The 15,620-nt window shown below is 40.0% G+C and overlaps 2 protein-coding genes across 3 annotated transcripts in view; both read left to right on the top strand.

Moving 5' to 3' along the window:
• caap1 (caspase activity and apoptosis inhibitor 1) overlaps positions 1 to 15,620 on the top strand; it is a 228,911-nt gene that overhangs the window by 29,487 nt on the left and 183,804 nt on the right. The gene's annotated exons all lie outside the window — the stretch shown is intronic.
• LOC306980995 (phospholipid-transporting ATPase ABCA1) overlaps positions 1 to 15,620 on the top strand; it is a gene marked incomplete at its 3' end in the record, with an annotated part of 176,433 nt that overhangs the window by 25,610 nt on the left and 135,203 nt on the right. Inside the window, exons 12-14 of the mRNA XM_079580541.1 lie at positions 738 to 943; positions 1,569 to 1,745; positions 12,324 to 12,546. Of these exons, the coding sequence (XP_079436667.1) occupies positions 738 to 943; positions 1,569 to 1,745; positions 12,324 to 12,546 (606 nt within the window). The remainder of the gene's footprint in view (positions 1 to 737; positions 944 to 1,568; positions 1,746 to 12,323; positions 12,547 to 15,620) is intronic.

Raw genomic sequence — 15,620 nt, 5'->3', positions numbered from 1 at the left:
CAGCATGCTAATGCTAACAGCAACCAATCAAGGCTGGGTCAGAAACGATGATTGAATCACCTATAGAAATAAAGTCGGCCACTGCTAGAGTGGCTAAATATGGTTATGTGATTAGTTACACGATCCAAGTACCAAGTATCCAAGCTACACAAAAAAAACACAGTAGTATCTTTAGGAGTGAAGATATTACTGCGCGGACATCGAAGTGCTCCTAAGGTGTTACTACGCCTTACTATATAGAACCCCTTTTATCGGCTTAGAAAATCGACATGTTTAATTTTGTGTAACTATACTTGGATCGTGTAACTACTCACGTAACCGTATTTAAATAGGGAAACCATGGAAGAGTTTTCGCTTCTAACTTCATCCCCGTTTAGCCCCATATTGGAGAGGAGGAGAGGCTAAATGCTAACAACATCTTTAGTCTTTTTGCGTGACTGAGCGTATGCACAAAGACCAGACAGGTACGCATCAACTCGTCTAAGCTCAGGTAAGAACATATCTCAGTATGGAAATCAGTGGCCTGTTCCTTTAATGCAATATCATTGAGTGGATTTTACGCTAAGTAAGTTTGTTAATAAAGACAGCATTTTAGTCGAGAAGCAGGAATTGCCTCCTTGAAAAGTTTGATTCTTTATCATTTATCATAGGTCTGTTTATACGGAGGACATTTTTGCTTTCCTGTTGCTTCCAGTTACTTACTTTTTTTCCCCTTGTCTTTTTCACGTACTTCACAGTGCTTGGACCTAAATAAGTTTGAGGCGATGCCAACAGAAGGACATTTGGTGACTCGAGCATTGGATCTTCTGGATAATGAGACGTATTGGGCTGGTATCGTCTTCGAGACCATCACCACGAACTCCACTGAACTGCCGGCTTACATGAAGTACAAGCTCCGGATGGACATAAACGATGTGGAGCGGACCAACAAAATTAAAGAGAGGTACATGACACATTTACATTGTCAACGGATACTAATGAATTGGCACAAAGACAGAAAATACTTAAGACTGATTTGTGGAATTTATTAAAGGACTGAGTCAGGCGCTTGCTTGCAATTTGTGATAGACTGGCCTTCAAGAAAATAGTCTGCGCTTTGTTGAATGTTTTTTATTGGTTAGATCATCCAATAAATAGATGAACAGACTTGCCTCACAGTCAATTCTGAAACATAACCTGTAAAAAATAATAACAAGTTGGTACTTTTTAGGCTAGAATAACATTTATTTCTCTATTTTACTTCATATCTATTTTAACTACAGTACATTTTATGTTGTTTCCGTGCTTGTAATCACAATATACAGCTCCTTCATCAAAATAGGACTAAAAACAAATGTCCATATAAATCTATAATTGTTTCTCCAGCCTTTTGACCTTTAATACCCTCCCTATCCAAAGGGAAGTGATCTTTTTAACGGTCATTTAAACGTAACCGTGTGAAAATATGACCTTAGAAAAACTGCTGTGTTATCCCGCCAGTATTTTTATGTTTTTTTGTACCACGGCGCACGTAGTTTTTTTACCTGGCATTTGCTAAGACAGATCCCATTGTGTCTACTTTTAATAAGGTCATGGGCTCCTGGGGCGCGGGACAACGGCTTTAACGACCTGCGCTATATATGGGGCGGCTTCTCCTACCTGCAGGACATGATAGACCACGCCATTATTCGACTGCACACGTCCAAGACACAGCCGCTCGGGGTGTACGCGCAGCAGATGCCCTTCCCCTGCTACGTGGATGATGGGTGAGTATAGCATTGCTCGCCCATGACAGAATTGAGGTGAGATGATGTGTAGGGACCGGGAAATTGTGTTTGTACTTGGTAAGGCATGCACAACTTTTACGTATAGCCAACATAATACCTGCTGTGAATAAGATGGTCACATGTATTAATGTCAATAATATCAGGAAGGTGAAATATATTTCCTATCACTTCATGTGTTTTGACTATGAATACTAATGTACCAACACTCCTGCTATAACTCGATATTGCACTGACAATTTGTCCTTTAGACCAGTGGTTCTTTTTGATGCACCGATCTGATAATGGTTTCAGATATCTGAGCCGAAACGGAAAAACATATGATATATATCATAGATATCATCTCTTACGCTTTAAAAACACAACTTTAACCGACTAAATCTATGAATATGAGAATGCTCTACCAATCGAATTTGGCAGAACCAATTGAATTCAATCACTGAGTTAGTTTTAACCTTCGCAAATGTATTTTTAATCACTGTGCAAAATGCCACGGTTAGCAGCAGTATACTTATGCTAACAGCAACCAATCAAGCCGGCATCAGAAACAATGATGGAATCACTTAAAGAAATAAAGTTGGTCACTGCTTGAGTGGCTAAGTATTCATGATTTTACAGGATTATATATTATATATTATCATTTGGAAAAATCTGCCTAAAAGTATCGACTGAGCGTATTGGCATCAACCAATAATAATCCCCAAAAATCGTCATCGGCCTTAGAAAAAAACATATTGGTCGACCTCTAATGGCACTCCTAATATACCTAATACGATATTGCACTGATGATTTATCCTTTAGTCCAGTGGTTCCTAGGGATGCACATGCACTGATCCGATATCAGATATCGGAGCCAATACAGAAAAAAAACAGACGATATCGGGTATCGGCTACAAATATATGATACAGAACCGCTACCAGTTTTAGTTCTTACGCATTTAAAACACAACTTTAACCGACTAAATGTAAGTGAATATGGGCATGCTGTACCTCATTTTGAAGGACAGGACCTGGAAAATTAAATTGCTTAGAGTTAGCTGTAGCCTCAGCAAATGTATTTTTTGATCGCCACGCAAAATGGCGTAGTTAGCAATAGCATGCTAAAACTCGCAGCAGAATGTTAATGCTAACACCAACCAATCAAGGCTGGGTCTGACATAATGATTGAATCACCTAAAGAGATAAAATTAGTGGCCAAGTTTTTATGTTTTTACAAGATTATAGACCAGACATTTCGAAAAATAGCCCTTAAATATTGCTCAAAAGTATTGGCTGCGTGCATCGGCCAATACAATTCCCCAAAAATCGGCATCGGCCTTAGAAAACCCATATCGGTTGCCCTCTAATGAATACTAATGTGCCAGCTATACCAAATACAATATTGCACTGATGATTTGTCCTTTCGACCAGTGGTTCACAACCTTTTTTGTCTTGCCTACCCTTTGAGTCTTTCATTTCTACCCAAAATACCCCTTTCCTCGAGAGTGTAGCCAATTATTTTGAAAATGATCCGCTAAACTCAGATTTATTAGCATTTAGTTGTGTGGTGTGTTCAAAATAAACCAACGAGTATAATAAACCGAAAAACATCATTAAAAATAAGGAAATACTGTTCAGTTTCACATTATTTTTAGACCTGAAATGATTCCCAGTACCCCACTGCTAAGTGCTCTCTGGTGCCCCCGTAACCCTGTTTGGGAAACACTGCTATAGACCACAAAAACATCCTATTCCTTCTTTTACTCATGATATAAACAATATCTGCAGATATTACTTATTACTAAGCCATATTTCACAAAGAAATATTAATTGAAACCTTTCCGCCTCTCAAGATATTATAATTATGTTGTTCACAAGAAAGTTACTTGTTTACCTTGCTGCTTCAAACCCCAGGCAAGAAGTGCTCATTTATCATTTACACTGCCTTTTTTTTTTTCTTTTCACCTCTTCTAATATGACTAATAGTTACATCAAGGCAGAGGAGTATGGGTCCTTTGCTCTGAAACCCAATGGCAAAAGTCAATAACATAAACATGTGACCTCCTTGAGGATGCATTTAATCACAAACAACGGGCCAGCCGGGGAACAGCCAAAGAAGACACTATTGATTATAGTCAAACCACAGGAAATTCTTGAATAGCGGATGGATGCTGAATTATTAAAGCCACCGCCGCCACAAGGAGCTGCCTGCTTCCTTGTATTTCCTCCTACTCAGAGCGAGCCCAATCAGGTAGAGCGATTGATAGCAGCACTCCACCTGCGTTACATCTGTATCTCCTGACAGCTCCGGCTTCTATCATGTTAGATCGTTGAACCTTAGGGACCCAAATATCACTATGAATCTTCCGCAGACAAGATTTCCTCTGCGTCTTAGAAATAGCCCGCTTCCACACAACATTATCATCCCCATTAATAAAGAAAGAGATCCGCAATGGCAGTGAGAGAGAGAGAGAGAGAGAGAGCATGATTACCCGGGAGATTTAAGACGAGCATTACAATACAGACATTTACGAGACACGAAGTAATACTTGGGAAGAGACGCGGAGATTTGTTCAGCGGAGTGGCAGCCAACACGAGTGCGAGATGTACACGCTTTTAACACTACAAAGTAAGTTCTGATCAAAGGTTTGTCTGTTAGCATCGAGGTCAAGCGAGCTGAGCATGATTTGAATTGCCCTGGGGAACATTTTGACGAGATATTGGATTTTCCACTGGGCGACGCAAAGATGCACAGGTTTGGAAAATGCATACAGTATTCCCTAGCACATCGTGAAATAGCATGTCAGCCGTAAACAAGAGTCTGATGACCTGCTGTAAGACAAGCACATAATGAACTAAATACTAACCAACAGCACGTAACTTTAGAGAGCATGAAAAGTTATCAAGGACCTAGACGTTGAAAGAAACAACAACAAATCAGTCAAACTACATTGAGTTGTATAACTACTCTAATGGCGGGAAGGGCACTCATGTACCCTCTTAAAGTGATAGTCTGGAAGTCTAAATGTTTTACAAAATTTATCAAATGTGCAAAATTGACCACCTTGTCATGCATTTTGATGTGAAGTAAGTAATAAGTATTTTATTATTTTTGCAAAGTCCCTCCTTCCATGATCTCAGCAGCTAATCAGAGTCTCGTATCCCCCCGCGTTGACCAATGAGACAAGCTTTTTCTGTGAACCAGCCTGTCAGGTCCAATCAGAAGGGAGGGGGAGGAGCTTGATCGTTTATTTATGTAAATTCGGTTCCTGCTCTCCTCATTTTGCAAACTAGGAAGGGCTTTCTGGTTCAAAATTTCAAATGCCAATCTATCTTTCCTCACTTTGCAAACTTGCAGACTATCACTTTAACCGAGCGCATTTTCCCCAGTTTGGAATGACGAAAATGTTATGAAAAAGTGACGAAAACATTGACAAAATGTGACAAACGTGCTGGAAAAGCAACAATAAGACAACAAAAAAGTGGCAAAAACACCACTAAAGAGTGAAGAGTGAACAACAAAGCCACAAAAGAGCCTCAAAAAAGTGACCAAAACACACACAAAAAAAGAAAAAAGACAAAAATGCACCAAAAAAGTCAGTTTTGTAGGCCTTAGCTTTCAAATGAGGCGTCACACTGGCCTATAATCTGTGACCTTTTAGATTTAGGTAAAGCCGAACTGGAGAAAATGTGCTCGGTTTTAAGAGTTTAAAAACATTTGCCAAATCAAAATGCAATTCATTCGCATATAGCTTATCCTTGTTCTTCATGTGGTAAAAAAGTAAATTTAACAAACTTCCATTACTTGTCCAATAATAATAACAATAAAAATAGGTCCGGGTGGGGCATGGATTTACTGAGGAAAAGCCACATTTTTCAAGTGGATTTTGTGATTTACTCCTTATCAGATTGCATTTTTATTGGCGTTCCATAAAACGTCCCTGATTCGTATTCACATTGCGGCCCTGAGCTTAAATGCATCTTTACTCTTTTTGCTGTTGCATTAGTGCACCTGGCTTCGGTTCCATGTTTTACAAGCATTTAACTACCAAAGAGGGTGCACTTAGTGGTGCCTTATCCGCCGCAAGGATCATTTCAACTTGTAATTGAATGGATGTTGAAGGTAATACTGCGATTTTTTAGCCGATAAACAATTTGCCTTCAAAACATCATACTGCAATTGGACTCTAAAAAAATTAACGCATGTGGGTGACGCCCTCTGACCTTTTACACTATTACACTTTCATAAGCCACTGCTTTTCTAGAACAAGAAATGATTCAAGATCATTTCTTGTGTAAGTGATAAAAATTCTGCTTCGAGGTTTATCGCAGCACAGTGGTAAACCTGCAGACAGGAGCAGATGCAGATCCAGGACCGCAGGTTCACGGCTTTCATGCTATCGCTAAGCTAGGCTAAGCCGCTAACACCGGCTTCTTAAAAACGTTCTAATTTAAAATTCAAAGCTAAAGACAAAACTTCTTGCATGTTTATAAAAAAAAGCCTACTACTGTAATATCCATAGGCTATATTTAATGATATATATTATATATAGATATAATGATACAAAAAGACTGTATCGGATTGGTATCGGATCGATATAAGCGGATCGGCACATTCCTATCTTAAACACAATGTTGCACAAAACTTCCTTCAAAGTCAATCGACAAAACAAACTAAAAAAATTATTACATACTCACGACATTGTTTCTGTGATTTGTGATGACACCCTGAAAGCCTCAAAGTGTAATATTTGGTCAACCAGTTTCAAAGTAGATATTGTCTGATTTTTAAATATTAACTACAAATATATAGATAAAAACAAATATGTAACTGATTTCAATTACATATTTTCATTTCAAATTCCGACCCCATTGCTTCTCCTAAAACAAAGAATTAATAATTACTCATGATAAATGGAGGCCATAAAGCAGCGCAATACCCTCACCATTTAGTCCTTCGCCCGCCTAGCCATTTGGGCATTCCCGTAAATTATTAACACTTCAAAACTGCTATTCCATTCATAAATTATTGAGCTTGGGGGGGGGATCACACAAAGGGGAGGAGATGCTCTACAACGCACAGACGCATGATGGGAAAGAACCTTGACGTTAATTATTTTCATCTTGTCGTGACGCCGGCCGAAGGGAAGGAGGGAGAACATTGTGCATTCAGATGAACACGCCGGCGTTAAGTGTTTCGCAGCTTAGTGGAAATCTCGCTTTAAATTGCCATTTACGGAAAACTTCAGGCGCTAGGCACATTCAGGAGTGCAATGAAGAGTTAAAAGACATATTCTTGTAAAGGAAATCAATGCAGGGTTATTTGCTGTGACAGAAACGTTGCGTTGGTGGTCACTTTTTTACCTATAATTGCTCTCTATAATGGCCTTGAGTCACAGAAGAGAATGCAATCTTTGTTTCAGGGTTATTATGGTATGAAAAGACAATTAAAGCTGTGGTTGATCAACATCCACAAAAAGCAATCAACCTTTGAAAAGTGGAGCTTTCTAAACCTGCAATGGTGCAACATCACTGTACAAGCTCGACATTTGATCAAAATCCGGTCCAAAACAGAGCTTTACCAAGGACTGAGCTAATAGACTGCATAACTGTCAAATACTCTCCTAAATGATAGAAAAACTAAATTGTACTGCAGAGTATCACATTAAGCAGTCCATTTGACAAAATAATACTAAACAAAGCAAATTTTGAATGAATTCATATTTGTGTGTAATGATGTATTCCATGGATAGTCAAACTTGTGGCACCTTATGTTTAATCCAAGATAATTATTCCTAATCAAATGTAATGACATATTAAGAAGAAAAGCTAAATGTTAGGTTATGTTCAAAGATAAGAAAATTGTTACTTTTGATAAATGTAAGCCATAAACAATGTGTTATAAGGGACAGAAGTACATTATCTACCGTATTTTTAAGCCGCTCCGGAGTATAAGTCGCACCAGACAAAAGAAATGCATAATGAAGAAAAAAAAACATGCATAAGTCGCACCCGAGTATAAGTCACACCTGCCAAAAGATGCATCATGAAGAAGAAAAAACATATATAAGTCGCTCCGGAGTATAAGTAGCACTAGCCCAAAAAATGCATAATGAAGAAGAATAAAACCACAAGTCGCTCTGGAGTATAAGTCGCACCAGACAAAAAATGCACAATGAAGAAGAAACAACATGTATAAGTCGCACCTGAGTATAAGTCGCACCCCCAGGCAAACTATGAACAAAAACGGTGACTTCTAGCCCGGAAAATACGGTATTCATTTTGTTCATATTTATTTTTAAATCCGGTATATACCACAAAGCTTACCTGGCTTTGAAATCCGCAATCATGTCTTCAGAAATCGTCCATTTTGTCGAGAAGAAAAAAAGCAGGAAAAATGTTTCTTTCTTGAAACCAGTCCTTTCAAGCTTTAGATCCAAACTATATTTTTCTACTTTTCTTTCTTTTCTCTTCGCGCCACAATCGGTGAACACTCTCTGCCGGCGCTGACCTGTTGGCATTTTGAACCGCAGATAACCAAACTGTATTAAATCTCCCCCGCGTGTGTGTGTGTGTGTATGCTTTCCTATTGTGATGATGCCGCTGGATAAAGGCTTGACCCCTGCTGGACCTGATAGCACGTAAACGGCTCCCTTTATCAGCTGCCCCTGTGCCATCTCACGCTCCCCATCGCAGGCCTCTCTTGTTGGACTATAGGGCTACAAACCAATGACTCTTGTTTCACATTCCACATAGCATTCACCTGTAAAAGTTTGGAGGGAAAAAAACAAAACGCTTCCTTTTGCATTATCTCATTCATTGTATTATCTGTTTATCTGGAAAATGTGTGAAACTGTTTTGATATCTTTTTTTTTATTTTTTTTTATTGACCACTATTTGGGTATTCACAGCCAGCGCTCCACCAAAGCATGGGGCCAATAAACCCGGTCGTTAGTGCTTTCGCTGAGTGCGTGGTAATAGCAGTGCATTAATGTGGTGTGTTTTTTCATTTGTTGTGTCTGCGGTGACACTTAACAAGAGCTGCCACTGTGGAGCACCGGACCGAGCCCAGCGGCAGATGTTACCCCATTCAAACATGATGTATCCCTGAACATAAAACACTGCTGCTGCTACTGGGGCGCTCACATTGTTTGGCCTTTAGAGGAAGACCACGGGAAAGGAAAAAAAAAAAAAAAAAACTTTGTGCAATTTGTATTAGAACAGCCAGGAGCCAGGACCTGCTTTTGCCTTTTCTCACAAAGGGGTGATTCATAGCCCTGAACTTTTATATTCTGATTTGAATGTAATAATCGCAATCGTCACTCTGTCGGTGTGTAGGCAGTGAAAGCTATTTAAAAATGAATCACTTTTAAAAGTTAGGATGGTGGATACTTTACTACCGTCTTGGCCCAAAGTCCGCTATTGAATTATTGACAAGATGTTTGGACACTGTGTCTTCATCAAAGCAGTTTGGGCAAACCCCTGGACATTATTTTGGTGATATAAAATCTCTCCGCACATGGCAGGTTTTCGACTCATGAAAACCGTCATCAGTTAATAACACATTTAAATTTATTTCAGTGAACGATTAATCACAAATGATCCCATTAGTTCTTGCAGCGCCGGCCGTGGCTATAAAATCAAAGACATAATTCATGAGGCGACGTAGCTTCCCTGGCATAAAAAACGCACAGAGTTTCATATGTCCTTAAACAAGCATTTGTACTAGCGCTGAAATATTCCGGCTCCAGTTATATATCCTTAAATGAATAGCTCATTTCCAACCCCTGTGATATATTTGCTCCAGATGACTCCCGGAGCTTCTTTTAATATAGCCCCCGCAACCTCAGGGGAGCCCGCCGCGCTCTCTCCATTTACCCGGGAATCAGTCTTCCCTAAATTTAGGTCACTCCGTCGCCGTAACCGAGCCCTGTCTGGAGTCCTATTACTTAAGCACCTCTCCGATCGATGAACGGATGTATTATTCAGAAGCATTTTGGTGGCGTGGACTTGAGTTCGCCTCGCAGTAGTTGTTGTCAGCGGCTCAGGGAAGAGGAAAAAAAAAAAAACGTTGTCTTTGAGGCTCCACTGTGTCACTCCGCTTTATTTCCGGGCTATTCATATTGACGTAATCTTGTCTGAACTTTAAGGAACAATTGCTCGCCAGTGTCGCCTTTGAAAATTGAACCTTCCCGAGAGGCGTGGAGTCACTATCTCTGCTCCGAGTCCTCGTGTAACCTTTAATACTGAGCCGTTTTTATTTTAATTGTAGATTATTGTATGGAGTAATATCTGACTGCCATAGATACAGACGGCATCCCATCATAGAAGGGGGCGTGGCCTCGCCGAGGGGGAAAACAGAATATTTTGGGAAACACCATTTTTTACTCGTTTTAACCATTTTCTGGTGAAATAAAAACTTTTTTTATCACATACAAATAAAGTCAAGTCTAAATCTGGTCCATATGGATGTTTATTCACAGCAGATTGTTCCGTAGAAGCGAAAAAAAACGACAGTCGTAGCTAGCGTTAGCATTAGCACTCCGTTATGGCCGTCATTATGGGCTGTTGAACCACTTTGTTCCTCCCCATGTCTTTGTATCTTTATTTAGTAGAAAACTATATTCATAATTCAGCATTTGTTAAAGGCCTTTTCTTTAGATTTTTCTCAAATTTGTTTTCCCCCTTAACTGTTTTCAAACATGACCACATATGGGCGATTCCCGAGATGCCGTCTGTGTCTATTAGAACTAAGAAAAGGAAGAAAACAACAATCCTGATCCACATTAAAAAGTCTTCTTTACTTAAGTGCTAGCAAGTATGTTTTAAGTGCTCTGAGTGAGATGTTCTCTGGCAGTGATTTAGTAAGACCGTTTTTAAATATAACTCTGGTTCAAAAGAAGCTCATTATGCTCAAATGTGCCGAAAGTGTATCGATCAATTTGTTATATAAAAGACCGTCAGAGAATGAGGGAAATTGCTTCATATTCAATTTGCTCTCCATCCATGTGTCTAACCTGAGCCGTGCTTGCCACGCATTATTTCACCTGTATTTATGAGGCCTTAAGAGCTATGCAAAATCCATACATTGTCAAAATCTATTAGATATCCCTCCCTCACTGTCTAATAAAAGCGAAGGAAGCACTTTGTTATATTGGCGCTGGAGACACTATCGACATGGCATTTGGGTGGCATTATGAAGGTGCTTTAATAATGGGTTATTGTGTTGTAACGGCATCAAATCGTACATCATCCCTGGCATTAGGCGCAGCATTAAAGTGGCTTGACTGAACTGTTGCGCAAGGTTTATGAAGGTTAGCTCAGTGGAAAATGAAAAGTAGCTCCGACATAAAGCGCCTGATCATACCCTCGTCTGTGAACAAATTGAGACACGGGCGTTGGTAGATTATGAAACCACAGGATAAATAAATGGAATCTATTGTATTGTAGAGTTCTGGATTGTGGCGTTAAGAAAGAAGCGCTCAATAGCGTCATGATGAGTCTTTCAATGCTAATTGTTTGTTTGTGTACTGGTGCGGGTTTCTTTTCTGACCATTCTACTTAATCTTTAACTTTAAAAAGACAGCTCTGCTATGGCCCCAGTGACGAAGCATAAACACAACCAAGCTTTCCATTAACTTCTTAAACCCCCGCCTGAACGGAGCACATTTCCTCCAGTTTGGCTTTACCCAAATAAGAAATCTAAAATCTAAAAGCTGTCAAAACAGCAATGAAAACGCAACAAAGGAGCGGCAAAAATGTGACGAAAAAGCGGTGAAAAAGTGGCAAAATTGTGACGAAAAATTGACAAAAAAGCCCAAAAAGCAACAGTAAAGTGACAAAAAAGTGAAGAAAAAGTGACAGTGTGACATAAAAGCCACCAAAGAGTGACGAAAATGCAACAAAAAAATTAGAGAAATGCAACAAAAACGCCAAAAAAGAGCATCAGAAAAGTGATGAAAAAGTGACCAAAAAAGCCAAAAAAGAGCAACAAAAAAGGGACAAAAAAGTGCTGAAAAATTGACAAAAAATTGACAAAAAAGTGACAAAAAAGCCAAAAAAGAGCAACAAAAATGTGACAAAAAAGTTTTTTAAAAAGCCAAAAAAAGAGCAACAGTAAAGTGACAAAAAAGTGATGACAAAGTGTCAAAAAAGTAACACAATGCGATGAAAATTTGGCAAAAACGTGATGAAAACCCAATATAAAAGTGATGGGAATTTTTTTTTTAAATGTGACGACAACACGAGGAAATAGATCTATTTAGAGGAGTTTTGTCGGCTTAGCTTTCAAACGAGGCGTTACACTGGCCTATAGGCTGTGATCTTATGGATTTGGGTAAAACTGAACTGGTGAAAAGAGAGGTTAAAAATATGCAATAATACTGTTGGAATAAGTCAGGGGTCGGCAACTTCTTGAATTCTAAGAGCCAGTTCTTCACAAAGAGCCCAACCAGTTTTCATTGAAAATGTTTTCTGTGAATGTGAGGACTGACCCAGGCCTATACCTGCACCAAACCGTGAGTTTTTTGGGGTTCCTGTCACCTTTATCCACCGCTAACTAATGTGTGCCTTCCCCTTCAGATTCACGTCCAGCATCGGCGCCATCCTGCCCATGTTCCTTGTCCTGGCTTTCATTTACACAGTGTGCATGACCATCAAAGACCTCGTGCTGGAGAAGGAGCTCCGGCTCAAGGAAATCCTCCGTGCCATCGGCGTCCAAAATGGCGCCCTGTGGATTACCACGTTTACCGAACGCATGCTTATCCTCATTATCCCCACTGCCCTTTTGAGCGTCTGCCTAAAGGTCGGTAGATCCCTAAAAAAAAAAAAAAAGAATCTCCAAAACGCAAAGCAAGACAAGCCTGTGAAATCTTCGTAAAAACTGATTTTTTTTTGGGGTGAAACAATTAATTCCCTACAAGAAAACAAGTGTCAACGCATTCACCCGACCAAATAATCACGTCGGTCATTAAGTCAAAGGGTTCTTGCTTCTGCGTTTTGGTATTTTCGCTCCTGTTTATCATCGCTAATAAAGGAGCACTGAATCTAATCATTACCCATAATTTGTTAAATCAGCTTTCAGTGCCTAATTAAGTGTGCATCTAACCAAAACGGCAATTAACTCAAATTAAAGTCACGCCAAGCAGTATGTGGCCTTTATTTCCTTGCCGTTGCGTCACCCCACGCCCTCTCCTTCTCCGTTCGAAACAAGGAAAGCTCAATGCACGCTTGAATCGGTGTGATGATAATGAATGGAGTTCGCCGTCTGCAGACCGTTTTACACCACGTCGCGTGTAATAGCCGGGGCGACGGCCAGAAGCGAAAGAATGGCATGATCAGTGGCAATTGTTGAGAATGCATTGATGTTACAAACCTCATCACGGACAATGATTTAAAGCAGTTTTGATCGCGATGCGGCCGCCATTAGCTCCCCCATGTAAACACGCCACATCCTTTGACTTCCCCTGTTCTGCCTGACACCAATGCCGTCAAAAAAAAAAAAAAAGGGATTGTTATTTTGCATAGCGCTAATCAATTTTTTGCAGCTTAATTGGGAAATGGCGGCGGTAAATAAAAAGTGATATTTGAACAGCTGGGCGAAACGCAATTTCCCCATCAGCCTAATGTGTTTGCAAGCCATCGACAATTTGTAAACATTAATAACAATAAATTGAGTTAGCGAAGTGCCCTGGAGGAGTGGTGCGTTACGGCGCGCACATCACGGGCCCCTGCTCTAAATGATAATTTCACAGGCATTTTCGGCGCATTAATAATAATAGCAAATCAAATCGTGATTATCATGACACTGCGTGCGGATTAGGGGTGACAACAATCGGGTTTGTCATCTGCACCTGAGCCCTCTGCCACTTTACGCTTGTCTAGGCTCCCATTATGGCTGAGAGAGTGCATGTTAATATCCGGCGGCCGGGAGTATTGTTTAATGAAGGTTTTGTGTGGGAAAATACATTGATTATTTCTTATCAATGTGTACTTTTTCAAAGACTTCAGCTTTAATAGTATTAAAGCTATATTCTGAGAAGAGTCTAGCAGCTAGTCTGTTTTTATTCAATAGTGAACGTCCATTAGCCGGAACAATAGAACATTTGTGTGGCTGAGGTGTGAGGCTTGCCTGGATACCTCCTCGTTTGTCCCTTCCTTGTTTCCTTCTCGACTCTTGCGACGCCTCCACTGCAGGTGTGGTGGGCTCTTGGTGCTTCTTCAGTGTGTCAGAAGAAGAAATGTAGCAATAGAAGTTATATTTTATGTTATTGAGTTGAAGTTCTGTTCTTGGACTCACAATACTAAATGCAGTGGTAGTTTTTATCCTGGTTGATTTGAAGTCTTTCGTGGTCATCATTAGTGTATTACATCTATGTTTATGAAGTGGCTGTTTCAGTATTTGTGTTAGGAATTAATTAAAGCAGTACTAAGTAACTCATACCCCTAGAGGCCATAAGTGCCACTGCAGGTGTCGTAGCATGTTGCAATTTTTTACTCATTAATTGTCCGTGAGAGTAAATACTACGCTGACAGAAAAGACAAAGGGAGAGAGGGATATTGTACATCCAATTACACAATGGAGATCATTTTTTTCACCCAAACTTGGCTGTAAATACTGTTTAAGTGGCGCTAGCCCGCAGTTAGCTTTGACGGTTAGCCTGTTTGCTTCTTCTTTGTGATTCTGTTAGTGTGTATCGGGGCCTCTGACCCATTGGCAGCGAAGTTGCAATTGTGGTTTTCTGGCCATAGACACCAGGGGTAGATGAAAGACCCCTCCAATCATCCCATTAACACTTGTATTACCCCCAGAGGTAAACAAGTTACTTAGTACTGCTTTTTTATGAAGTTAATACGTTTTTATTAATCATTGATAACGTAAAACAATGTATTACACAGTGAGAGTGTCGTCTCATTTTACAGTGTATATATCGTGGCGTGTAATCATCCCTAAATGTCACCTCACTACAGCAGAACAACAGGAGTAAGATCGGTGCAGATCAACATGTGAGGCAGAAGCGCTTTAATTAGAGCCAGACAAACAAAACAAAAGCTGTGAGAAATTATCTTGAACCAAAACATATGCTTCTGGAGAAGGTTCTGTCTGCGCAATCAGCCTGTCTGCTGCTAATTAATGAAGCACATCACATCATTATACTTTTCAATCTAACACTCAGAGGGGCTTTTGTTTATGATCACTGCTTTTCAACTTAGCCCAAACTTCTCAGTGCATTTATGAATAGATTTGTTGTACGTCGTGGCTTACATTGTTTTTCTCTGTCTGCGCAAATTGGATCTAAAACATGATCTAAAATCAGATCAATCTTTTGTATATAAGATTATTGCAGTACTGGTCAAATGTGACGCTATACTGCAGATTGTCTTGTTGGATACGGGTTGGATCTGTGACTGTTTAATACTTGCATTTGGTTTGCGCTAATGCTAACAGCTATTATAACTATATTTGTTTGATCCGATCCAATCGCCCCTTAGGTTTCTCCGAAGCCTCGCCCGCTCGCTCCCGTTGTTCATGACGCTAGCTTGGGTGTACTCGGTGGCCATGATAGTAAAGAGCATTGTGGCGGAGAAGGAGGCGCGGCTAAAGGAGACCGTCAGAATCATGGGCCTGAGGAGCTCCATCTATTGGCTGAGCTGGGCAGTGTCGTCCTTTCTGCCCCTGGCTCTCAGCTCTTTGTTGCTTGCTCTGATCATGAAGGTGATTTCACAATGATTTCAGTCTGATTCAAGGAGGACCCAGCTTCATTGTATGCGCGGCGCTCTCACCATTTTGCCTGACACTTAAATATTGCAATTATTTAACTAAGTTGATTGACAATTTGCAATCATGTTAGGGACACTTGAACAACAATTCAATCCGAT

This window comes from Gobius niger (assembly GCF_951799975.1).
Source record: "Gobius niger genome assembly, chromosome: 21".
In the NCBI taxonomy this organism is placed as follows: Eukaryota; Metazoa; Chordata; class Actinopteri; order Gobiiformes; family Gobiidae; genus Gobius; species Gobius niger.
The sequence above is the reverse complement of the archived record's forward strand: the minus strand, read 5'-3'. Positions and strand labels throughout refer to the sequence as shown.